Below are 26,837 nucleotides of genomic sequence, written 5' to 3'. Positions count from 1 at the left end.
TCTCAGCCTGGTCCTTTGAACATACCTTTCTGTAGCAATCCACCAAGAGGTTTCCCATAAGCACCACCAGCTGTGAGAAGGATGGTCTGATCTCAAACTTCTCCTCCCAGCACTTCTGCATGATATCATAGCCCCAACTCTCTCAGCCTGTCCTCACAGCAGAGCTGCTCCAGCCCTCGGATCATCCTGGTGGCCTCCTCTGGACTTGTTTTAACTGCTCCATGTCTCTCTTGTGATGGAGGCTCCAGAATCTCACGTGTACCAGTGTGATTTGGACTTGTGAAGGAAGCAGGAGGATTTAGGTGTGACTACCTGTTTTGATCTTATGTAGATTTCTCCTTAAGAAACATCTGCCCAAGTGTCAGAATAGAGCAATGGGGTTATGAAATAATGTGTCAGCAGTTGTAACATAAATATGTCCCAACAGTTTCCTCAACTCATTTTTCTATTTAGCTTTCCTTTAAGGAACTCTTGGTGGATTCTGATGTAGAAGTATGGCAAGAACTTTCTGTTGAGGTATCGTTTCTTGTTTAATGAAGTAGGGTGGGCATTGGAAAGATCATTTCTGCTTGTAAGATTATTATTTATCACTTGTGCAACAAGAATCTGATCAGGGTTTAATAGTTGCTTTGAAGTTAATTGTGTCACACCCGTCTTTGGAAAGCTACTCTTGCTGTTTCTGGTTTTCTAATCCTATGCCTTAATCATATGCCTATTTTTCTTAAAGGAGCAGAACTCTGTGAAGGTCCATCACATGTCTATTAGCAGTACAGCAGTGTGTGGTACATTGCCAAATAAGAAGTGTATGTGATCATATTTAGAGGGCCTAGTGCAGTGCCCTTTCTTAGCCTGGCAGAGTAAAATCTGTTGAAGGTTTTTGCTGTGATCAGAGAAGAATTTTGAGTGTTCTTCAGACTTAAATTGACTACATTTTGGTTGCAGTTCATAGAAGCCTGTTCCTCACTGAACTTTAATATCTGCTTCTTTGTCCTCTTAAGTAGACAGTCAGAATTCAAGTTTTAACCCCAGAAGCTTTTTTTTTTCCAGGTTGTTTTGCATAGGTTTGTGTAGCAAAGAGACTTGTCATTTCTACAAATACCTGCTTGATGTTTTGGCATAGCTGGTTGTGCCACTGTTGTATTTAATTGGATGCATCCTATGACAACCTAACTTTCAGGTAACAGTTTCATATGCTGCTGCCCTTTATGGGTTTCTGATGGTAGTGTTGTAATGTCTGTTCTAGTGTCTGACACTACACAAAATGGTTATCCTAAAGAAAACATTTACATACAGATGAGAATTCAACATCTTCAATATTATAAAGGCAACAGGAAGACAAATGCTTTAAAATGCTATCCAGTCTCATTTTAAAATTGGTACATGTTCTTGGCATTAAATTCTTGCCTTGCTTAGAACTAAATAACTGACAAATATTACAGTTTTTTTTTTCCATTTTCAGAAGTATTTGATTTGGGATATCTCAAAAAACATATTTTACTCTTGAGATTGCATTTGTGTGTTGACAGCTTGGATGTGCTCTTGTTTACTTTCTGATTAGATCAAAATAAAAATATGTGCAGCTAGACCTGTTTTAATTGCTCTGAAGATATGCCAAGGCTGTTCCTCTTGGTGTCTGCTTTTCCAAAAGCCTGTTTTAGAATGTAAGGCTTATTCTTCACGACTAATTTGTCTTTGGAATGTAAGGCTTATTCTTCATGACTAATTTATGTTTTCTATCAGACTAAAATTTTAAGATATCTGCATAATTTGTGTATTTTTCCCCAGTGTTAAGCATTATGGAATTGATATTTAAAAGCTGTACTCCCCATGGCCACCTTGGCTAGCAGTGCAACTTTGCACACAGCTCAGTGTGCCTTTTCCCTTTCCTTTACCTCACCTTGTAGGTCCAATAGATTATATCCCTTTCTCTGTGGCTAAATCCCTTCCCTTCTAGGGATAATTCTCACTTCTGCTCCCTTGCAACTTGGATCTCTTCTGGTGTTTTCACAGAACTCTCAATCGATCTCTCCAAACTTCATATACAGCCATAGCACTTCATTGGCACTTTCCTGTTTACTTCATTGATGTTTTATGGGCTCCTAAATTCTGTTGGAGTTGTTTCACTGTTGCTTAATGTTACTCCAAGAAATCTGCCACTCACAGAAGAGGAATCAGTCCTGTTACTGAGTCCTGACTAGTGTGTGTTGCTGTATTTTTATTTCTGATATAATGTGTTCAGAAATGCTTAACATGCGGGATTTTAACAGGAGAATAGAGAAGTCTGGTTTGTGAAGATGGGCAGTTTTATTTCCAATTACATTATCATTATGATGTTTCAGTTGTTTCAGTGGAATAGGCAGTGGGGTTTCGATGTTTGAGTCGTGCCCTGAGCCCAGCCTGCACGTGGCTGTCCACACCATTCTTTACCTTTATTAGGAAGGTGGCAATTTGGTTTGCTTTTTTAAGGAAATACTCTGAAATTTCCACCAGCAGAACTGTTGAGATAAATGTGTGTTAAGTTAAAATTTTTCATAATGGTCATGAAAAGATTCAATTGCAATTAAATATTGTCTGCATGAGATGAGTGCAGTCTCTCTGCTTCATGCTGTGTCTGCAGCATCAGCGTGCACTATCAGAGGTTTAGGAGACTACAAGGACTTTAGCTGAAAGCACCAGCCATTAGAAAAGTGCTAACCTTTGTTATGAGTATCTGACTTGATTCTCAGTTCTCTGCAAACCTTGTTACATCAAATCAAAATAATTCAGAGCCTCTTACAGGTGGTCCCACATTTGCTGTGCTTGAGATGGGACCTCTTTTTGCCATTCTCCCCTGTGAGAAAGTGGTTGAAGCGTTGCAGCAGTTCAGTGCCAGGTTGCTCCAATGCCCAGGAGGAATTGTCTCATCTCACCTGTCCTTCTCCCCTGGTATTGACCAAACAGCTGCTTGAGCTGTTCACAAGCCCAGGAAAAAAGCAGATCAGCTGTTTGGTAGTTGCATTTTGCCAGGCTGCCATTCCCTGCATCCTCCAAGGGACAGTGGGTGGATGGATGGAAGGTGTCTGAAGTCTGCTATTTGGACCATGCTTGTCTTTAGCTTGGTGTCCTGGCCGTAATTGTCCATATTTTGAACTTCAGAAAAACATTTGGTAGTCAAGAATCAGCAAAACAAATAAACACAAAAGGAAACAATTATTTGCTGTGGTGAGACTAGTAATTTTACTTTGAGATTACTTTCTATTGACTTTCTAAATATGCTCTTTTAGAATTGCTAGGAGATATGGATAGATTAATGAGAGAGCAAAGCAGTTTCCTTAGGAGATCTGCAGGAAACTTCTGGATGTTGCTGGTTTTCCCATCTTCTTGGATTTAGTGTCTTCTTAGCTTTTAAGTCCTTCTCTCTTCCCCTCTCCCAATATAATATTACACAGATTAATGATTAATTGCAACTTCATCCCTTTTCATACATTGAATTGTGTAACTATCCTAATTAAACATGCACATGGTAAAATTGCAAGCTAGAAAGAGCTCTCTGGGCTTGGATGATAGCAATTAAATGATTTATATTTACAGGCATCAATATTTATCTTATGCGTACAGTCTTTCCTAGCTTATCATGTGTGATTGAGTGTGCAGTTCATTTGCTTTAGTTAGCATTGCAGCTTCCTTTCTCTGGGCACTGTGTTCTTGGCTGAGGACAGCATTGCTTTTTAGAAGATTATGTAGTAAAACTATATTCTAACTTTTACAAACACTGTTAGTCTTTCTTTGTTCACCTGAGGATTTTTTTTTCTGCTTAAGTTTCAGAACTGCAAGGTTTCAAGGTGCTTAAAATAAATGAGTTAGTGTCTCCTTCTGCCCCCAATTGTTCTCAAACAGAGAGCTCTTGCTAAAATTATTTAGGGTGATGTCCCTGACAAAAATATGGATGAACCAAGTCCCAGTTTCCACTGAGCTTCAGTATGTTAAACAGGCATGATTTATTTTTCTTTTCTGCAGTTCTCCTTGGCTCTCGCAGGGTCAGAAGCAGCAGTAGCACTTTGGCTGTTCCCAGTTGAGTCATTTAGAATGCAAATCACTTTGCAGTGATGCCAGAGGTTCCCTTTGTGCTGGGCTTTATATAAAACGTGTGACAGATTGTCAGCTTTGTCACATTCTCTGGGCAGCAGGGAATAGGTAGAGGCTTCAGCTTTTGATTCGGGCAGAACTGAACTGTTATCGGAAGATCTTAGTCAGCTTTGCTTTGCAGATAACCGTAAATCATGTCAGAATGCTACACTGAGTACTTCCAACTAATATTTTGATACTAATACAATTCCTCAGTGCAAATAAATACCTACTGGGGAAGCATAGCAGCACGTGTGCTCAGGTGAACCCAGTCCAGTTCTGCCCCCTCTCTTTATTCACTCTCCAAACTAGATGTAAAGAACAGAAGTGAAGCCAAGGGAAAATACTGAGTATAAATTATCTGCTCTTGATTGATCTCACACCATCTGAGCTGCAGGGGTTTGGGGCTGCAGGAGCATGTGCTGCACCTACATACAGAATCTTGCAGGAAAGGTGACTCTTGTCCTGTAATTAAGTGCTGCAGGTCTGGGCAAGGACTTGTTTCCCAGCCGGACAAATAGGAATCCAAATAGATTTTCTCTGAAAACAATGCAAGTGGTGGATCTTTACTCTGTTTCTAAGCTTTGCTACCTATTAAATATCTTGGTTAGTTTGAATGAAAACAAAATGCAGTACATCTGGAACTGAAGTGTCTCTGGAGAGCTGGACTGCAGTGGACCTTGTGTGAATCTATGATTAAATAAATTGTATCTATAACGTGTGTTTTGGTTGCTGTTGCAAGCTTCTGAGTTGCTGTGACATTTGTTTCAAAAATAGTCATTCAGGAGGAAACACTTGAGTATTCTTTTCCTACTTACACCTGTGTTACTAGGATGAGACGTGAATTCTTGACTGTCTTTACTATTTCAATTTTAAATAAAGAAAAGTTGAAATTTCTTGGTGAAAACAATTTTGGGGTTGTGCAATATTTTTTTAAATTGATTGTGCAGATCTTAGTTTCTGAGATTACTAGCTTTGGTTCTTTTGGGTCGTTCTGTCAGCACAATCCACAACACCAGTGTTGGGGAACTTGCTCTGAAAACTGAGGGTAGTAACTGTAAAAGTTACTATTTGGCATTGTGAATGGAAAGAGTAGTGAGGTAACATTTAAGACTGGTGCACAACTCTATTAAAGCTCCCACTCTGGAAAATTATGTAGCTATTTGAGTCTGTCACCCTGATTTAATGTGCCTTGAGTTTCAAAGATGCTGCTCGCTTGGGTCTGTCACTGTGACTTACTGTGCCCTGAGTTTCAAAGATGCTGCTCGTTTGGGTCTGTCTCCCTGACTTTTTGTACCCTGAGTTTCAAAGGTGCTGCTCTTTTGGGTCTTCTGCATCATTTTGTGGATACAATAACTTCTTAAAACACAGATTTTAATTAAAAGACTAAGAACAAATTCCTTATGTTAAAATAGAACCTCATGTTCTCTTCACTGTCACACTAGGTTCTCTGTAACTTAAATCCACTCTAAATAGAGAATCTTGGTGCTGAAGTTGCTTGCATTACACAGTTCCTCTCTGAGGGAGTATGAATTGGAGCAAGCAGATGGAGCAAACAGATGAGCAGACTCTGCAAGCATTTTGAAAATAGGTCTTGAAAGGGGTTTTAGTATAGGAAGCAGATAGATCTGGATGAATAAGAGTGACACTCATAAGGCTTTTTTTCTTTCTGGCTTTGGTTTTCCTATAAACTTTGCTTTATCTGAACTTAGATCAGAATTGCCCTGAGTTCAAGATTCTCTTTTTTTATGGGGTCTCTACTTTTAAAACATAGGTGCTCTCTCTGCTCTGCAGGTGATTTCATTCTTTTTCAGCAAGTCTTTTGGTTTGATTCTCTTATTATCCTTGTACCAATAGTTTTCCCTTTGGGACAGGGGTTAGTCTAGAAGCAAGACACTACAAAAACCAGATGGGCTACACATTCAAAATGGAGCTGGTGAAGCTGACAACCTCTTTGTGATCTTACCAAGCGTGTCTTTGTACGGGTGATAAAATCACACTCACACTTCTGCCAGGTTTCTTCATTTCTTTTCTACTTTGCAGCCAGACTTAACTCACTTTACTTTCAGTTCTGTCTGAAGCGATGTAGGTAGTTGCTTCTGTGCTGCAATTGCTATTTATAGGTCCTTGACAACCTTGGTGGTATGTGAAAGCCACATAACCATGCAGGGGAACTTGCATGATTCTTCAGAGCAGCTTGTATGCAGCACTGAGTGCACTAAGACCACTCTACCAATGTCACTGAACTCATCCTCTAAATGTTTTTCTATGAGTTACCTATTTGGGTATTCACAGCTTCAAATTTGGAACAAAGGTACTTTTGAAAGCTGGTTCAGACTGCACACAGTAATTATAATGTGGGAAGTACTCTATAACCACTGGTAGAGATCTGTTACTATGGGTGGAGCTGGAGACAGTTTGCATATTGATACCCTAATTTAAAAATCTAGGTTTGAAGGACAAGCCACAAGTTGAGTGCCCAGTAGCATGTTCCATGTGCCATAGATGGCTTAATAGATTAAGATCTCTAAGTTGTCAAATGTCTTTGTATTTGGAAAATCTTGTGAGCAGCATGCCATGTTAATTTTAAATGTAAATTAAATATTTTTCTCTTTTTATAGGAACTGGAGACATTGTTGCTGTCATGATTACAGAATCAAAGGTTAAGGAGATCCTGAATTACTTGGAAAAGAATATCTCTGTCCTGATGGCAATAGCAGTGGGGTCCCGTGTTCCTCCAAAAAACTTCAGTCGGGGCTCTCTAGTCTTTGTGTCAATATCATTCATTGTTTTGATGATAATTTCTTCAGCATGGTTAATATTTTACTTCATCCAGAAGATCAGGTACACAAGTGCACGTGACAGGAATCAGGTAAGGGCACTCCTTTTTTTTTTATTTTTTTATTTTTTCCTCTCTTCTCTCAGAGTTCTGGAGGTGATATTTCTGTATACAGTAGTCAACAGAGAACAAATAATTTCTAAGGAATGTCCATCAAACTTATGTTCAGAACATCTTTGTTCCGAGGCAGAGCGTGTTGCTGAACAAGGATTTTTATACAGTGAAATGTTTTCATCCTGAGCAGCACCAGTATAAGATCTTATTACACGACAGGAAAGAATAGAAATGAAGCAAAATATTTGGGTTTTGATGAGTTTAAGTCCAAGAGGAAGACAGATTCTATGTTGACTGAATAATACATATCATATATACATTGGGAATGTAGAGGAAGTTTAAATTGTCAATGAACTTGTGTAGTGTAGGAGAGCACAGAGCTAATGTTATGAATTCTATCCATATTCTTAAGGATAGCTTCAGCAATAGTTAAGGTAATTCAAAAGTTGTATAAAGGTATTTCCAAACTGTAATCTATTATGAATGTTAAGGTGGGAAAACTAAGGTATAGAGCTGCTTAGTGATCTGTGTTAACTTTCAGCTTGGTATGGACTGCCTAATCCTCCTGGTCATATAGTTTAACTAAAATTTTGTTGAATATGACTTTCTTACATTCTTCTACTCTTAATTTGTTGAAGAACTGAATTAAGTATGGTCATACTCAGAGATCTTGACTAAATCAAATCATCAACTCAAATATGGATTAAACTTTAGAAGTAAATGTTTTACTAGTGTGGACTTAATGACCCACTGCCTCCGTAGTGTGCCTTGGCTTTTATTGAGAAGGGTCAGTAAACCTCAGGAAATTAGCTGTGCTCTCTTTGGTTGACTTACAAAGCTGCTCACCTCTAGTCACCATCCCCTCTTTTCTTTTGGATTAGGGCTAATACCCAGGAGCTCACTGTGAGGCAGTGCTTTGGTCTTTTGTCAAACCTAAAACAAATGCAAACTGATAAAGCCTCAGTTGTGACAAAGGATTTCCTTTTTAGTTTCTATAAATAGTGTCTGATGCTGCAGGTCCTATGGGCACCCTGTAGGTTTTCCTAAGGATGTCATTTTTAAATGACCACACTGTTAACCAGTACTTAGTGTGGTCCCTTGGGATGATGAAAGTTTAAATATAACTGTAACTCAATGAATGTCTGTGGAATACTAAATTGTGCCTACTGCATCCCCTACATGGTTCTAGGCTTCTTCCAAATGTCTGTGTTTCAGATCAGTTGCTCCATGGGGAAAAGGCTCCTATGACCTTTTTTTCTTTCTTTAGATTTTTCAAAGGTCAGGAGAAACTTGATGAAAATTTTATGTGATTTAAAAAGCTGAGCTTATTAAAGTTTAATAAGCAGGTGGCGACAGCTACAGCTTGTTTTTAAAGAGCTTTGAGAGCTTTCACAGAGAGAAGGCTGTACTGTTAGTGATTAAATAACTTGTTTTAGGCTATGATGTTGTTTTTAAGCTATGTCAGGATGCACTTTAAAAAAAAAGAAAGAAAGAAACATCAAAACCATGCTCTGTTTTGTAGATAGTGCAAGTAGGTACTGGTATTTCACATCACTGCTCTTGTGCTCTTCCACCAGAGGTATAAAATTTCTGCATGAGGTGGTGGCCTTTCCCATCAAGACAGTTCTGGGTTTTAAAAGCAAACACAGGCTGGATGGCTATGCCCTGACTTATCAAAATAGCAAATCCTGAGCATTTCCAATGTTGGCATAAAAAAGGATTTCTTAAAATTAGAAAATTGAAGAGACAAATCTCTTAAATGGAAGAGATGAAAGTTATTGTTTAGCAAATTTATTTACATAAGAGAACATGTATACATTTTGGAAGAGCTTTGCTGAAATATTATACTTCCAACAGGAAAATAGTATTTCTGTAAGATTTCGTGTTGCACACAATCATATGCAGTACAACTAAATACAAATACTACCCACAATTACTTAGTTGGTAGTGTTGAGCATTTAAGGTAAATGCCTTTTCAACCTTGTTCCTTTCTTAGTAATTACACTTTTTATTATGCAATTATTACCTATTCGAGCAGTGTGGCATTGTGTTCTGTGACATTAAGTACTCAGGCCAATATGCTTGTTCCAGGACATGTAATTTAGATTTGATTAAATTGAGGAATTTCTCACATGTTGAAGTTAGGATGAGATTTCTGACTTCAGGAAGCATATAATTTCCCCATTGCAGCTCTGTTTCTGATGCTGCATTTCCTACATGGGTATACTTCAGTAGTGGGAACTGAGTGTCTGATTTTTTTCAAATCCACGCTCTAAAAAATTTAAAATAAGAGATGTTCTTCTGTAGAAACCATGAAAAAAAATATGTGCTTATGTAATTCTAGAATAATGGTGGTACAGTTAGTTGTGGTGGACTTCTGAGGTCTTTGTGTTTCTCAGATAAAAGCAGCCTTCTTAGTTTTAGTATGTAAAAAAAGTGTGTGATACAGGGAGGCACACCTTATGAAGGATTTCCATTTTATGAGGTTGCCCAAGGAAGTTGTAGATGCCCCCTCCCTGGAAGTGTTGAAGGCCAGGTTGGATGAGGCTTTGAGCAACCTGGTCTAGTGGAAGATGTCCCTGCTGATGGCAGGGGGATTGGAACTAGATGATCTTTAAGGTCCCTTCCAACCCAAACCATTCTGTGATTCTGTGATTTGATTTTCAACTGTATAGAAGGTGGGTACAAAACCCACACATTTGTTTCAAGCATATGGGGGGATTTGGTAGGTGCAGTTTTACCTTCTTGGAAACAGCCCATCTCTTTCAAAGGCAGAGTACTTAGTATGAGATGGAGGTGGAGGATGAAATAAACATCACTTTTCCCAGTCATTGTAAACCAAATCTGATGTCTCAAGGCCTGAAACAAGAAGATACGAGCTTTGTTCCACTCGGTGCCCTCGTCTTTGGGATCCCATGGACCAGCTGGCGAACAGCCATTCTTCCTTGGCTGGGAACTAGGCACTGCAGTAGAAATCAGCGCTTCAATTGCAGAAATTACTCCTTCCATCCAACAGTAGTGGTTGTAAAAACAGCATAAACAACAAAAAATAGCTTGGCCACTGCATTCACGTTGAGGTTCTTCTTCAAACTAGTATTCACTTCAGCTTTATTTAAGTCTGTATTGCCTTATTTAGATTTCATGACCCATAATTTATTTTTATTTTTTTTTGAGATCCTGGTGATTTCAGGTAATAGCAAGAGAGAAAGTAGGTTACACTGAGAGGCTGGCTTACATCTCAGCATAAGATCAGCCTGCTCAGGGAAAAAAAATAATAATATTTCAAGCTTAAGAACAGAACAAGGGGCATATTACAGCATAGTCAATAAAAAGCAATATGAACAGGATATAATGGAAATCATCAGGAGGGCACGTTGCTTCAGCTTTTATCCCGCTGGCTGGGTTTGATTAGTTTTGTCACACAATGTTGGATCACTTTGTAGGCTTTTATATGGTCTCTGAGGCTTATGCCCAGGTGTATTGAGTGCATATGTGAGCTCAACTAATGGTTCTTTTTTTCTCCTTCCTGACAAATCTCTAACTGTGGGCTTTGCTGTGTAGACTTTTTGTCTTACGTGTTGGCCTACTGCCATAGTGTGTATTGCAATGTTAGTATTGAGCCCAAATAAGTCATTATAAAGGACAGTAATGGAGCTTGATTATCAGGTTTAATTTGTGTTGGTTTGTTTTTTTTTTTTCACTTTATTAGCGTCGTCTTGGAGATGCTGCCAAGAAAGCCATCGGTAAATTGACAACCAGGACAGTAAAGAAGGGTGATAAGGTATAATAATAAGATTTCAATGTGGTAAACTTGAGCATCATGTTTAATTTTTGCCAGGAGAAACAATCTCAGTTTTTCCTTTCTCCTTCTGATTTATGACCTTGCCTTCCTTGTTACTGTGTGCTGTGGCACAGTATTTTGTGTAAATTCTAGTATCAATGTATGCTGTAAGTCTGTACATTTCAAATAAGTTTTTCTTGCTTAAATACTATTTGCACTTCATCTGCAACTTTGTCTGAGAGTGGTTTTGTGTGCTAGCTGGCTGGGTTTTTTACTGGTAGGAGTACGTAGGGCTATTTATGTGGAACTCTATAAGCTTAGAATCACTGCATGTGTAAGTGTGTAAAGTAAAAACAGATTTTAAAAAACAGATAATAAAGGACAATCTCTTATGTAAAATATGAATATCCAGTAATCTGAGGGGGTGTATAAACAGGTATTTCATTAAAGACAGTAAATTTTACTCCAAGAATATTTCTTGCCAGTATACAAACTAAACTATTATGGTGTGTTAAGTCCTAAGCTCTTTCCACTTTTATGAGTAGTACTGCTTTGTCTTTGATTCTGAAAGGAAAAAATAATCACTTAATCTTGCTTAATTTTTGCTCTTTAACTTGCAAAAGACAAGGGAATTCTGGCTGTGGTTTGATTTTTAAGAGATTATTTCCTTGGGCTTTTTTAGTGTGATTCTTCTTTATCTTTCTTATCAACACTATCAGCAATGGAAGATTGGGAAGTGATGGAAAAATTTGCTTCCAGAGAGAAGGCAGAAAAAAATGTCTTTCTACTCTTTCTCCCTCCCTGTGTGCTTTTATTTCAAGACACCAGACTGGTGCTGACCAGGGAGTGGATGTTGTCTTGCTGTCATTCCTGTCCTGGTGTCTTGCAGGTAGCCTGCTGGCATCTAAAAGAATAATGAACTTGAACTAAGAGAAGGCACAGTCTGTTTTGTGTCACAGGCCCAAACATTTTCAATATATATTGCTTATGCCGTAGCTAGTTCCAAATGAAGTCAGCCCAATTTCATTAGATATTTTAAATTCTTGTGGTTAAAAAATAAAATAATAAAATAAATCATAACTTCTGGAAAGAAAAGAGAAGAGCCAGTCAGTCAGTGATCCTCATCTTTGTGTCTGGATAAGAATGATGATAATTCTGCAGGTAAGCAGCAGTCAAAAATATGGGACTACTCCAAAATAAGTAGAAATTACTAGTTCTGGCTATAAAAGGGAATTTCATTATTCTTATCCTGCCCAAAAAAAACCCTGAATAAAATAGAAGTTTTGTCTCCAATCTGAAGTAAAGCCTCTAGGAAAATCACCACTATAATTTAGAGTGATTCAACCAAATATTAGAATGGGGGGGAGTTTTCTACATATGAGATACTTTTCATTCTCAAGTCATGTTGGAATATAATAACCCAGTCATTAGTTTTGTATCTTCTTAGTAACAGCCACTTGGCACATTGCAGTTCCTGTACTAGTCACAACTACTTTTACCTTTGTCATAGCCTCAACTCTTGACTTGAATTTTCATTCTGTTCATTTTAGGAAACAGACCCAGACTTTGATCATTGTGCTGTCTGCATTGAGAGTTACAAGCAGAACGATGTTGTTCGCATTTTACCGTGCAAGTAAGCTAGTCAATTGCTTTGTTTGGAAACTGATCTTTTTTTGTGCTCCTTTGCTTCATTTGATGTAACATATGCATTGTGCTTTACAGACACATTTTTTAAATGTTTCCAGTCCTAATAACAGCCACTTTATTTTAGATTATGGTACCAGAAGGTGTGAAGGTGGGTACTGGTAGTGCTACGACAGTAGAAATTAAACAAAAGATTATGTTTTTGATGATGGGCAGTTTAGGCACATCATCAGTGGAGCTGTTAAGATTGTAAGGAGGTGGGGGGAGGTGCAGATTTAAGGACCAAGCAGCGGGCAGACTCAAAAAAACTTACTATAATGAACCAGGTACAGCTGCAGCATTCTGCATGGTAGGTGTGCAACACTGGCTGTTGGTTTCTGAAACAGTGCTGGCAACAGAAATTCAGCCTTTCCAACCTTCATACCTCCTCTGACATCAGTCAGCCTCTGTGCTGTCCTGTCTTTGGTCTCTCCAGTGCAGTGTGTTCCTGGCTTGTGCCTGAAGATTCCTGCTTGCTGGTTATTCTGCATTGGTGCTTAAAATGTAACAGCTTCCTCCTCCTTTTATGCCATTCTCTTGGCACTTACAGATTTTCAGTTTATTTCCATTTCACTTCCATTCTTGAGTTGTTTTGGGATATCTGCTCTTTGAGAGATGCTTTTAAGTGCTTTCCCACCTAGTGATTGGTTTTGATGAATCGGTACATTTTGGTAGCCTTAAGCATTACCAAGGACATCTTTCCCTTGTATTTTGATATACAAAGCTTTCTTCTTATCTCCAGACACAAAAAAAACCCCACATGTAAGTTATGTTGTATATATGCAGCCAAGGTCCAGTAATTTGGCCTGTGCTTGGTACATAAATAATGTTCTGCGTGATACTCTAGAAGCAGCAAAGTCACAGTGTCCGAGTTGAGGTTCAGTCATGCAGGAGCAGCAGCAGCACATAAGAGCTCATTATTGGTCTTCTAAATCCTCCTGCAGGCTGCTCTGAATAGCTGGAATATTTTTCTTCTAATGCATAATGAATTTCTATCATCATAAAAAGCAAACGGTATTATTTTATGTCTTATTGATCAAAATATGTGTGCATTCTACTTCTGAAGCCAGAAGTTTAATTCACTTTACTTTTCTCTACGTTCTTTACCTCTTGGACTGTGGGAAACAATGAACTGTTGTAGATTCTCAGTGTTGCTGTTGAATATACCCTACAAATGTTTGTTTACAAACTCCCATGAAAACATTTGAGAATAGAAGAGCTGGGTCTCAGATCTGCAAAGATTTGGGGGCTCTTGGTTATGCAGATGTGTGTGTATTTCTTTGCTAGAATTCAGTCAACTTTACTGAAAGATTATGTCCTCTTGCACATAAAAATGTACCTCCCAAGTGTTAGTAAAGATTCCAGAGATTTATGCCCTATATTGTAATTTCAAGTCAAGGTTGCATATGTGAATTAAGCTCTAGTCTTTGATTTATTATGTAGAAGATTATTTGGAAATTAGAGGAGGAGCTCCTGCAAACTTCACACCATTTTGAACCACTAAGCTGTTTTTTTTTCTTGTTGTTTTTTGGTTTTGGGGGTTTTTTTAAATTATATCTTAAGGAAGCTACACTTGTGTAGTTTAGGGCAGTACTGTGTGGCTCAAGGATGTGGAATGGAGGTTCACAGGTCCCACTCCTCTGTGCCTTTCTCTTTGATACTGAGCAGAGGTCAGAGGGAGGTCCCTGCTTAGGAAGAGAGCGTGAGTCTTCATCTGGCAGGAAAACATCTTTTCCACTAAGGAGAACACAAATTTGGGACTAAAAGTCAACTTCCCTAGTTATACACTTGTCATTGTCCAAGCAATGGATATGTTGGTGGTATCAGCAGCTATGATCAGACCATTTAACCAAGATGATAATTGATTACCTTTTTTTTTTTTAAATTAAAAAAATAATTGGCTTTAAGACCATTTCCTTCAGACACTTTGTGAGCTGCAGTCCTGCAGACAGGAAGCTCCCTGCTCTCTGGGATAGTTACAGCTGCTTCAGGGAGCTGGATGAAGGTGCACCTGGCTGCCATCTCAGCACAACCTCCCATGTAAAGGTGATACAAAGGCTCTTGTGTAGATCCTTTTCTGTTCTGCTTTTTCACAAGAACATAAGGTCAGTGAAGGCTCAGATTACACTCCTGCCGAAGGCTGTATGACGACTTTTATGTTCATTTTCTACTTCTCTTTTTTTAAATAGCACTTTTCATCTACTGCAGTTCAGCTTTGAGTTGAGTGCAAAACCATCTTGACTAGACAGAAACATTGAGATGAACACTTTCCACAAGACATTTTTGTATTTGTAGGTGAAGAGCCAACCAGTACCTGCAAAGATGAGCCCAATAAATTTCAGATTGCATGTAAGGCTTTTCAGTCTTCAGTATCTGAGATGCTTCTCCTCAAATCTTGTTTTGGAGGTTTAATCCCTTTCTGATACTTCAACCTCTCATTTTAGTGCAACATGCAAAGTTAGTTTTAAAAAAAAAATGAAATAAACTTAGCACACACACACAGAAAACTTATAAGAGAGTCTCTAAGCCAGATAAGAAAATAAATTGCAAGAAGGCCATGGAGAAAATGGCTCACCCAAGAGGAAGCAAAGGAAAGGCTGATTTTTTTCCTACTGTGCCTGTTGAGGAAGCTATAATCATTAGACAGTAGGAATCACAGACGTATGACATTGTTGCTGCTTTCATCAATTTAAAAGTAGCATTTCCCTTTTGGTACCACAATTGTTCTCTGCAGTTAAGTATGGTCTGTCACTCTGTGCCTCAGCAGAGAGGAGTCTGCTTTGCACAGACCCACAGCAGGCAAAACCTACCAGCAGCTGAGCAAGTTGCACCTAAAATTCTCCAGTGAAACACTATTTGTGATGTAAAGTTTTGCGGTAGGTGGGAAGTTGTGGCCAATTTAAAAATAAACTGAAGTGAAAATTATTACAAAAAAATACAGTTGAATTTCTGTCATTCATTTTGTGCTTCAGAGAGAGATCTGTTCAGTACCAGCAGCCTATGGACATACCTATAGCTTTAGTGCACGGAGGGGTAAGGCAACCGTGTGTTTTAGGCTTACAAGGAACGTCTCTGTCTTTTGTGAATGTTAATCAAGTTAAAAATAAGTAGTGTAAGCAAATGTCAGAAGGATTCTAGCAAAAGACAAACCTCATGGACAATTTGATTTCTTCAGATAGTTTTACTTTACCATCACACTGCTGCATCTAGGAGATGAACGGGCACTGGGTGAAAAGTGATCAGGAGAGGGTAGTGTGAAGGACTAGTGAGAGATAAGGGAAGGGGAAAGCAAAGTGACAGGTTAGAGAAAAGCACAGAGAGTGGCATTGGAAAGGACAGAAAGATGACCTGAGAAGGAAGGAGTTTACAAGGTAGCAAGAGAATTAAAGTAGTGAATATGTTAAAATAAATTACTTTTGAGTGAAATTCTTAATATTTCCTGTTCTGGGCAATAAGGGAGAAAGTGATAAAAGTAACTGAGCTGGATTTTCATCAGTTTGATTCTGTGCTGCAAATAACTGCTGCTTTTTTTTTTTTTTTTTAAAGAGTAAATTAACACAGTATCTCAATGCCATCCTCTCCACATCCTGCAATGCCTGTGCACCACCCCCGTTTTCTTTGATACCTGCTTGTGAGAGGGTAGTCTCTCTTTTCTTCAATGTATTTGCAGAAAGCACTGAAGCTGCTCTCCCATGGCTTTGCCTCCTGGAGAGGGGAAATGTGGCATCTTTCTCACTGCTGCAGTAGGCCAGGCATCTCTCCTTGGCTGTGCTGGCTGTACTGGGCTGCCTGCAGCAGGGCAGGAAGGACCTGTGTGCTGTTTGCTGGTCCTGCTGGGAGGTTTGTACCCCAGGGCAGAAGGAGCAGCTGCCTCCAACAGCAGCCAAGGATGCTAGTTTGTGGGCAGCATGTTGATCAGGTCCCTTTGGTGGGATCTGCACTGAGAGTGGGCAAGTGTAGTAAGCTCTTGGGAAATAGCACCTGTAAGCTCATTCAAACCCTTCTCCTTGTGTGACATGGAAATTCAGAGGCATTACACCACTGAAAGAGATTTCTACCTCACTTTATGGAATGCTGCAGAGAAGCTGTTGTACAACAGGATCGGTGTTACGGTGTTTATTACAAGCTGGAGGGCAACTGTCTTGGGTGTGCTGACAGAGTGGAAAAATACCTGCAGGTCACCTGTTTGGAGTTATGCCCACATGGGAGACTCCTTCAGTACTACCAGCCTGGCTGCCAGCCGTCCTTCCTCCACCCTGAGGCTGGAGAAGCAGCAAAAGCTGTGTCACACTTGACTCCCTGTTGTATGGCTCATGGAGGAACATCATCAGCTGCTGTGACCTAGAGCAACTCACTAGGGACTCTTCAGATTTATGGTCTTGAGGAACAAGTGACAGAAATATGAAAATGGAGAAGGTTTATGATAGCAGAAAATGCAAGGGCTTCCTTTGTCAGACTGAGTTTTTAAAATGATTCATGTGTTTATTATCTCCATTGCTGTATTACTGTTTTTTAACTGTTGCAACAGAGAAATCCAGACAGCCTGAGCCATGATGATGGTATCAGCAAGTGCCTTTTTTTTAAGGAGTAGATAAACTGCATAAGTAGTAGTAGGCAGAGCCATGATGATCTGAATCAATAAATAACCTTTGGAGAACTGCACTTTCTTGGAACACATTAATAAACATCCTTGAAGTTTTAGGAACTAAAAGCAAAGAATTGAGGTTGCAAAAATAGTTGAGCTGTTTTGGTGCATTTGAACTGTATCTAACTGCTAATGACTCTTTAAAATAACTCATATTATTTAGTGGATGCATGTTGGCATCCATATCAGTCGCCTGCTTCACTTGATCTGAGTGCTTCTACAGCACTGATTAGCTGATAACGATATATTAAAACTGTTTTCCTACTTCTCTGGAGTCTTGATGTCTGCTCTTTCCCAAAATATTAGATTTTCAGGTTTGTCCTACTCTAAAAAACAGACTTCAGAGACTTAAAATGAAATAAGCAACTAAAAGCCATCATTTGCCTAACATAGAAAAATACAATCTCTATTTTTCAAAGATTTCAAACCATTTTCTATCACCCAGGATTTCTAAACATTGTTTCCTGTAGTTTTTTGAATAATGAAGGGAATGTGTTAAGACCTAATAACGATATAAGTCTGTATTTTGCACAATTATTTGAACAGCAAGTAATGTATGTATCCTGTTTTTTATGATTTCCGTGTTGCTAAAGGACACAGGTGAGCAAAGTGACTAGCTGAGATTCTGTAAGTGTCTATTCCTGTGATATCTGGGATATAGATAAGCAAAGTTCTTTTGCTTCCTGTCCATTTTCTATTGCCTATATTATACTCTGTAAGTCTTTAGTATAGGTAGGATGTATAGTTGTAGCTGACTGGAACATAATTAGATTTATATACTTTAGTCCCTCTATCAGTCCTAAATAGCTGTAGACAAAACATAATTCTATACTGTCTTTTTCCATGTTTGTTAATAATTTCAAGAGGCCTTTCTCTCGGGTCACTTACCAGAGATTTAAAAGAGAATTATCTGGTAACATGCCTTATTTGGTCTCTGGTTTTAAAATCCCAAGGGATAGGGAGCAAAGACGTCCCAGATGAGCTCACTGAGACACAGATCAGCAAGTACAACCTGTGAAAGGAGGGGATGGGACAGAGTATCTCAACTTGATGCTGCCTGGAGGGCATGCATGACCTCTTACAGACCGTGCTGGTGCCTCAAATAGATGGCCAGAACTCCTTGTTCTGCCGCTGCCCCTTCGCCTGCTGGTTTCAGAGCACAGCTCTTTGCTGGCTAAGCAGCCCTTGTAATTGCTGATCTTTGTCATGATCACCAGTCTGTCCTGTTCTCTTACTGGCTTTTTGCTCTGCAGTCAGTGCTACTGGGAATGAAAGATCTGGGTTTTTATCGTAGGCAGTTACTCAGCCTAGGTTATTGTGAGTATTTGCTAAAGCTGCATTGTGTAGAAAGTCTAGTGATACCCATTTCTTCCATGAATATACTCTGAAAAGTTCTTTGCCTTTTGAAAAACCAAGAAGAGGTTTCCTTTAGTTCCTTTAATTTAGATATGTTGTTTTAGTCTCTACATAGCCCCTCCTGGTTATATTGGTTTATATCAATCCCAGCACTGTTACATTTATATTCATGTGTGTGACTGAGGTTTTGTATGTAACGTGGGTGGCAATTCAGACTGTTCTCTATTGCAGAATTTCCTACTATGCAAGTAGAAGTCCAGTTTGCATTTTCATCTTTGAAAGATTCTTCTTTTTTTTTTTTTTTCTAGGGCCATCATGTGGTGATGGACATGTTTTCCTTCCTTATATCAAGAAATATCGATTATAGAAAAAGTCATCTTTGTACTTAGATGTATTAATTATAAAAGCCCTTTAAAATCAAACATAAGCATATTTGGGTTAATTGCACTGACTTTTGAGTAAAATTGATTGCTGGTGAATCTGGGCTCTTCCTTACCCAATTTATGGCCAGATTCTACATAGAAGTTGAGACAAGACTTTACACAAGGTTATGGTGGGGACTTTGTTACTCTAGTTAATCTGCCCATGTGTATATTCATATCCACAATAAAAGCATGGGATGGGGGGCAATCTTCCTTTTAAATCTCTCTTCCTAGTTGAACTATTAGTAAAGGGTGGCAACAACAAGCAAGAGGTTTTCTATTTGAATTGCCAATATTCTATCAGCACAGAATATTGGCAATTCTGGAATTTGTTCTGCTGGTTTAATTAAAAAAGAAGCTATCTAAAAGTTTGTTGAAGTAGTTCTCATTGTATAAAATAGAACTGTTTACAAATTGTATGTGTGCCTTGTCTGTTCTTCTAGGCATGTTTTCCACAAAGTTTGTGTGGATCCATGGCTTAGTGAGCACTGTACGTGTCCAATGTGTAAACTGAACATTTTGAAGGCACTGGGAATTGTGGTAAGTTGAACTGTTGTGAGCTCTTCTTCTTTTCATGTCTGAGTCCCAGAAGAGGTGGAATAATTGTAGAGGAGAAAGGTGTTCCAGTACCCTTAGTCTGAAAGTATTGGGGGTTTTTTGACCATATTTTTTTTTTTTTCTGCTGATAAAGCTGATTTGTTGTTCCTTTCCCTGGTTGGTCATTGGGCATATATTGTTATATTTCTGTTTATAACAATTTCTTACCTACTGGAAGTCTACTAGGTTCTTTATAATCTTCTGTTTTCTCATCTTCTTTCAACACTTTGTTAAATTTACTCTGTAAATCTCTTGTTCTTGTTGTGGTCTCCTGTAGACACTCTGAAATTTGTTTACACATTAAAAGGCGTGCCCTAGCTGAGGCCAGTGAGTTTTCCTCAAGCAGCTCATGGCTTAAGGGATCCTTGAGGACTGCTTTTATTGACCAGTTCACAAAGGGATAGAAGTGAAGAATTTCAAAGAGGATTTTTCCATGTTTCCCATATGAGGAAAAAATTATAAGGTGGGAGTGATACTCTTTCCAGAAGAAAGAAAAAAGAAAGAGAAGAGCATATGAAGATGCTTTCTAAAGCACCTTTTGAATCAAGCCAGTGAGAATAATCAGGCCTCCATTTTTAGCTACGTCAGTGGCAAATTTGCACATTTTCTAAGAAACAGTTGCAGATATATTGTGGATGTGCTATTTTTTGCAGTTAATAACACACCTGGATTTTTAGAGGAGGACACAGCAGAATTTGGTGCATGTGATCATTGCTTATGGTACTAAACCACACAAGTGTTGGCTTTGATACAAGCACGTTTGAGTCTCTTTCTTGAATCTTAATCCTTTTTTCTGCTTCTTCCTCCACCTCTTTAAGGTGGACTGAAGAAGCAACTTCAGATAGAACTTGCTAATTACAGAATCACACAGAATCACAGAATGTTGGGGATTGGAAGGGACCTCGAAAGATCATCCAGTCCAACCCCCTGCCAGAGCAGGAACCTAAATGAGATCACACAGGAAGGCGTCCAGGCGGGTTTTGAATGTCCCCAGAGAAGGAGACTCCACACCCTCCCTGGGCAGCCTGTTCCAGTGCTCTGTTACCCTCAGTGTAAAGAAGTTTCTTCTGAAGTTTAAGCAGAATTGCTAATTCATGTCTTTCTCTACTGTGGGATCTGAGGACAGCTGTAGCAGCTGCATAGAGTGTGTGTGTGGTTTTACTGCATTTATAGGCTTGCTACACGTAGAATATTCACCGTTGCAATGCAGAACAATGCTTGTTTTTCCAGCCAAACGTGCCATGTACAGATAACGTAGCCTTTGACATGGAAAGGCTCACCAGAGGCCAGCCAGCTAGCAGGCGATCAGCACTCGGCGATTTTGCCAACGACAGCTCTCTCAGCCTGGAGCCCCTGCGCACCTCTGGGATGTCACAGCTTCCACAGGATGGAGAGCTAACGCCGAGGTCAGGAGAGATCAACATTGCTGTGACAAGTAAGTTTTCTTTGGCTTCCAATACCGTTCTATGGTTTTCCTGGTACGTGGCGCTCGCTTTGCTGTCGCTCTGTGTTGCAGGGATGTGGTCAAAGATTTCCTTGCAGGGACAGAGGTGACCTGAGTGTCTCTGTAGGAGGCATACGCTCAAACTGAAACCGATCACTCTGGGTACATCAGTGCCAGCCCTTTCATTATTAATGGTGTATCCATTTAGATCTGCATGCAAAGAACAGTGGATGAACTAAAATGGCAACAAAATGACCCTCCTGAATTTACTAACCAGGACAAGAAGCTGGATTGCCAGAACCATTATTTACCCTTTCAGAATACTTTACATGGAATAATTTATACAAATATAAATATTTTAGCTGATTACTATTCCTGCAGACACTTTTTCCCCTGAGAACATTACTACTGGAATTCTGACATCTCTTAGCAGATGGTTTTTCTTACAAAATTTGTGAATTAAAAAGAATGTGTTTGATGTACTGACATTTGAGTATTGTCCACATGTTTTGTGACATGAGAAAACTGTTCCTGCACTGCTTGCAAGCTCTTATCCATAAGAACAGCATGGGAAATTTCCTCTCGCTGGATTTTAGCTAGGTTTTTTAGTGTATAATAGCACTATAGTGAATACAGTATGTCTGGAATTGCATCATTTTTCCATATGCTGTACAATCTCGATGCATGAATAGTTGTTTTTACGGCTGAATTGCAAAAATAGAATCCATGCAGTGTAACAGTCTAATTTTCTCCTTGTATTTTGTTTATCTGCATCTGTGATCTGGATTTTGAAATTCATGACACTGTTTGCCACTGATATAAGAGTCAATGTAAATAATACAGTTCATTAAGAGTGTTTCTTTAGATGCTATAGCAGAGTATCTCATTTTAAAAAATCTTATTAAACACATAGTCTGTATCCAGAAAAGTCCTGATCTGAGAAGGAAAAATCCACATACAAAATCTAGATTCTTTACAAAGCCAGTAAGTCACTTTGTCATGCAGTGTGTGACATCTGATTCATCTTTTATTCAGCCCTGTTGAACAGAGAGCAGATCTGTTGGTGTGATGCTTTCCTTGTCATGGGTGGGAAAACTCTGTAGTTTAACTGAAACTTTTCACTACTTGGTTTTACAGAAGGTGTTTTTACTGTCTGTTCCCAGCTCTAGTACTGCTCTTGCACAGATGGCATGCCAGAGTAAAACAAGAAATAATCAGCAACAGTTCATTCTGACAATGTTTATAAAATAAAGCTTTAGGAAGGGCTGTTCAAATGTTTGGATTTTATGGATGACACATGCATTCTTTGCATGGGAGTTAAACCAAAAGCCATATTCACCGAAAGTGTTTGTATTGCGATCTATTGCTATAGGCCAGATTGATGTTGAGGGAGGGAGAACTTTGAATAGTGAACATTCTTTAATAGCCTTCTTTATACTACTTCTTTTTATTTATGCCTCTGTATGTATACACTGATGTTGAAATTATTTTTCCATGTTGTATTCCTGTCTATTAACGTAACTGTAGTTATATTTTACTGTTGAACAAGGTACCCTATTTTTTGTTGTTTTTTTTTTTTTAAAGTAACACTATAGCATTTATTCAGGAGGGAGGGGGCAAAGACACAAGTTAAGTGTGAAAGTATATTGGGTTTGCTTATGTGAAGAGATGCATCTCAGCAAATCTAAACCAACCCTGACAATCTTCTTTCTGACTTAGGGGTGGACAGTGTTTTCATTACATTTTTCCCTTGTTCCTGCATTTCACTTTACATTGTTAAGTAATCTTTCTTTATCACTAACCCTCAGGCTCAGCCAGGAAATATTGTTGTGCCATGCTTTTTTTCCACACCTCTCTCCACTTCTTCTTTGCTAGCCTTCTCCAGTCAGTAACTCTGTGGCTAACCTCCTTCTGCTTCACCTCCTGGTGCCAGTCATGGCTTAGAAGCCTCTTACCTTCCGCCAGTGGTGTTTGAGGGAAATATTGCCATCGCTTTGACATAAGCCTTCTCCCACGAGTGATTTCCTCCCTTTCCTTTGTCAACAGAAGAATGGTTTATTATTGCCAGTTTTGGCCTCCTCAGTGCCCTTACGCTCTGCTACATGATCATCAAAGCCACAGCTAGCTTGAATGCTAACGAGTAAGTAAATATTCAGATGTTTCTATGTATTTCTGGTGGGTGTATGTTGTGGACAGCATTGGGAACAAATCCCAAGAGAAGGGGAAAAGAATCAAGTGACTTCTCTGCTTTTTTGAAATGTGAGCGTGTCTGTTAACAGTAGGTTCCAGGGTGACATCTAAAGTCCCTCTTAATTTATATTAGCTGGATTGTCTGAGGAAATCTCCTTGCTAGGTGAAGACATGAAACAAGGAAAAGAGAGAATATTTATATTCAGTTTTTTGATCAGTGGTCTAAGTAAACATTAGATTTCTGCCATCAAATCCCATATTCAAAAATTTGCTTGGCAGAGCCAAAAATTACTTCCATCAGTTACCTTTGACTGTTTTTGCCTCAGTTTCATTAAAAAAAATCTGTATTCCTAGTTGGCACACTTTCAGCTAAGAAAAATATAAGTTTAAATAGAAAACTACCTTTTTGATCTTAGGAGAGAGATATGAAAGCAATGAATACACTACTATTTCTTCTCTTGAGTGAAGAGAGCAGACCAGTCTTTTGACCTCTCATTTTAGTACACTTAAGAATTGCAGTCAAAGAAGTGCTCAAAGACATCCACACCTTCTTATTTTTTCTAGACAGTGCCTCCCTTCAGACAGGCTGGAGAAGAAATGACTCTAGCACATGACTTTCAATCTTTTTTTTATAGTTCTGTGTGTGGGCAAGGAGAACTCTGTTCTGCAGATATATTAACTAGGTACATCTAGCTATTTTCATATAGGTGTACGGAACATCTGGGCTCATGATATGTATTTAATCATAATTTATTTATTTGGAGAGGGAAAGTTTCAAAATCTGTCTTTGTCTCTGAACATCTTGACACAGCTGAGTTTCCATTAACATGTTGATCTCTTACCAAGAGTGAGGTGAGATTCAAAGTCAGTCTCCTGTAGCTGTATAAAGATAATTTCCTTTTTTTTTTCTTTTGAGATAAAAGAAAGTAGTACATTTTTTTTACTTGCTGTCTGGAAAGTATAAGGTGTCCTTCTCAATCAGATGTACACGTCTAATAGTCTCCAGTGTAAACTTTTCATAGTCTCAGGCTAATCTTCAGGAGAGGCTATAATAAGTTCTTAGAGGTTTTGGTCATGAAGGACCTTTGGTTAGCACTAATTTGCAAATCTTCCTTTCCTCTTCTTTTCAGATGCTAATTCCAAAAGGGCTTAATGAAGAAAAGTTTTAGAACTTCAAATAGCCCTATCAAGTCTCCTGATTTATTTTTTTTTCCCATTTGTCAAAATCTTGGAATTGCAACTATCAATCAGCAATTTGGCAATATAGCTGTAGCTGAACATGGTTAATCTGCACTGAAAAATAGTTTGGGAAAGCATGGAGCAAGATGAGTTGTGAAACAGGACTGTCTGCATTTCTGGGCACTTCCCCATCGTTAGGAAGAAGACAAAGGAACTGCAGCCCACATGTCATCCGGATGTGGGCACTGATAGCAGTTCATTTCTGCCTTGCCTTGCAACTCTTCTTTTTGTTGTCTTTTGCTCAGTCAGATCTGGGTCTGTTTGTACAGAAAGAGCAAGCTGCTTCACACTGGCAGAGAGTCAGGGCCTCCAGCAAAGTGTTTTCACAGTGATGTTCCCTTAGTACAAACAAAGGGTGTGCTGATGTGAGGAGAGCTCCTCTCCCCAGTGACAGGAGTGAAAACGTGAGCTTATACAAGTGTGTACTCTGAGGCAGACTTAAGAAAACTAGCAACCACAGAAACCAGAGCTGTCAGAAATCATTTATTTAGGTACCCGAGGTACCTATATGTAGCCTTTAACCTCAACAGCTTTCAACCGAGTCCTTTGGTTTCTAAGCAGGCTCCACAAGTGCTACTAGGTTTGACTACTCATTTTAGACAGTTAAAAATGCATATATATATATATATGATGGTAATGCTTAGATTTGTTGTTTCACTGGCACCTGACATTCCCCAGTGCCAGACAAACATTTCCTGTGCTGAATATCATGCTAATATATATGGTAGCTCCCTCTCACTGTGATTTCCATTCAATGTCATAACAGCTTAAACATACTTATTTACAGTAATAGTTCTGGAGTTGTGTGTATATACATACCTAGCTGTGTACATATATGTTTATATGTATATTTACACACACATATGCATTTCAGAATAGTTCCTGATAAAACTAAACATTGTCTAAGTGATAAGAAAATAAGGAACCAGCTGCTTTCTCCTGGTCTCATAATATTAATGCAGTATTACTATTAAATTATTTAGATAGTGATTAAAGGAACAAAAGAAGTACATTTTGCTTTGCTTCTTAGGGAACAGTCAGAAATTACTGTATTACTATGTTTTAGAGCCCAAAAAGCCCAGATGTTGGATAGCACCATTTGGAGAAAGTTTTCAGTAGCAGATGGAGTTTCCTCAAAAGTTTAGTAGTGTTCAAACCTCTGGCTGTCCTGTCTGTTTTACTGGTCTTGTAAGAATGATTTAAGGAGTACTGACCTCTTTTAATGATCTGGCCTTGTCTGATTAGTCATTTCTCACTAAGTTACAGGATTTATTTATTTATTAGCATTAGCAGTATTAACTTTAATATATGTTTTTTGTTCCTTTTTTTTCCTGCCCCACAGAGCAGAATGGTATTGAAGAAATGCTTTCCAGACGATTGCCTTGGAGAGAGACACCTATTTTTATGCGTCATTTATCGATCATGCAGCACAAGCAATTACTTAGTACATTCTATTTTTTCATAAAATTTGCTGATGCCAAAGCTTTGTATTAAGGAAAACATGAAGAAATAAAAAAAAAACTTTAATTATGAAATCTTACTCTGTGAGAATGTTGTTTTTTTTTTCTCTTCAACTTCCTGTGTTAGTACTTAAGTCTGACAGCCTTTTATAAATTTTATGAGGTGCTTTATTTCCTTTGAATGATTTAATCTTTGCAGATCTGTATTCCTCTCCTTTCATTTTGGGAGTGGAAAGTGGAAATCTCACACAGTGCTCTTCTTCTGATGCCACCCAGCACTGGAATGGATAACAAGAGTATTGTTAGCAATTATTCCATACCAGATTGTTAGTGGGGGGCTCTCCTTTCATTTTGGGAGTGGAAAGTGGAAGTCTCACACAGTGCTCTTCTTATGATGCCACCCAGCACTGGAATGGCTAACAGGAGTATTGTTAGCAATCATTCCATACCAAACTGTTATGGGGACTTTGCAGATCTGTATTCCTCTCCTTTCATTTTGGGAGTGGAAAGTGGAAATCTCACACAGTGCTCTTCTTCTGATGCCACCCAGCACTGGAATGGATAACAAGAGTATTGTTAGCAATTATTCCATACCAGATTGTTAGTGGGGGGAAAAAGCTGGGCCAAGCATTCTAGGATGTAACTCACAGGCTTACCTTGACTCTAGCTGAAAATTAATTTGAAATAAGAACATTTTCTCTATTTCTTCTCCTGTAACACTCCTGTGGCACGCTGGGAGGAATGCAGCATGACTCTTGTCTTCAGGTCAGGCATTGCTGAAGGTTTGCAGCGCTGTTTTTTTCAACATACGAATCATAAACTTTTTCTGTCTTTTGCTTTCACCCCACCCTTCTTTCTGGCACAAGTGAAGATGTGCTAAACCACTTCTTCCTTCCTAATACCAGTTTAAAAGGTAGTGTTTTCCCCCACTGTCATCTGTGAAGCCTCCTTTCATATTAGTGACAGAGGTTAGTTGTTTTTTTTTTCAATTTCAGATCATGAAAGATTGATAATGGTCTTTAA

At 38.8% G+C, this 26,837-nt stretch overlaps 1 protein-coding gene across 1 annotated transcript in view; it reads left to right on the top strand.

Annotated features, from left to right (window-relative positions):
- LOC104528677 (E3 ubiquitin-protein ligase RNF130) overlaps window positions 1–25,889 on the top strand; it is a gene marked incomplete at its 5' end in the record, with an annotated part of 33,884 nt that extends 7,995 nt beyond the window's left edge. The window contains 7 exons of the mRNA XM_010172750.2: window positions 6,726–6,976; window positions 10,707–10,778; window positions 12,329–12,411; window positions 19,328–19,424; window positions 20,712–20,916; window positions 22,972–23,065; window positions 25,697–25,889. Coding sequence (XP_010171052.2) covers window positions 6,726–6,976; window positions 10,707–10,778; window positions 12,329–12,411; window positions 19,328–19,424; window positions 20,712–20,916; window positions 22,972–23,065; window positions 25,697–25,712 — 818 coding nt within the window. The remainder of the gene's footprint in view (window positions 1–6,725; window positions 6,977–10,706; window positions 10,779–12,328; window positions 12,412–19,327; window positions 19,425–20,711; window positions 20,917–22,971; window positions 23,066–25,696) is intronic.
- Between the last annotated feature and the right edge of the window lie 948 nt (window positions 25,890–26,837).

This window comes from Antrostomus carolinensis, unplaced genomic scaffold (assembly GCF_000700745.2).
Source record: "Antrostomus carolinensis isolate BGI_N321 unplaced genomic scaffold, ASM70074v2 scaffold21297, whole genome shotgun sequence".
Taxonomy (NCBI): Eukaryota; Metazoa; Chordata; class Aves; order Caprimulgiformes; family Caprimulgidae; genus Antrostomus; species Antrostomus carolinensis.
This window is presented reverse-complemented; position numbering and strand designations above follow the sequence as displayed.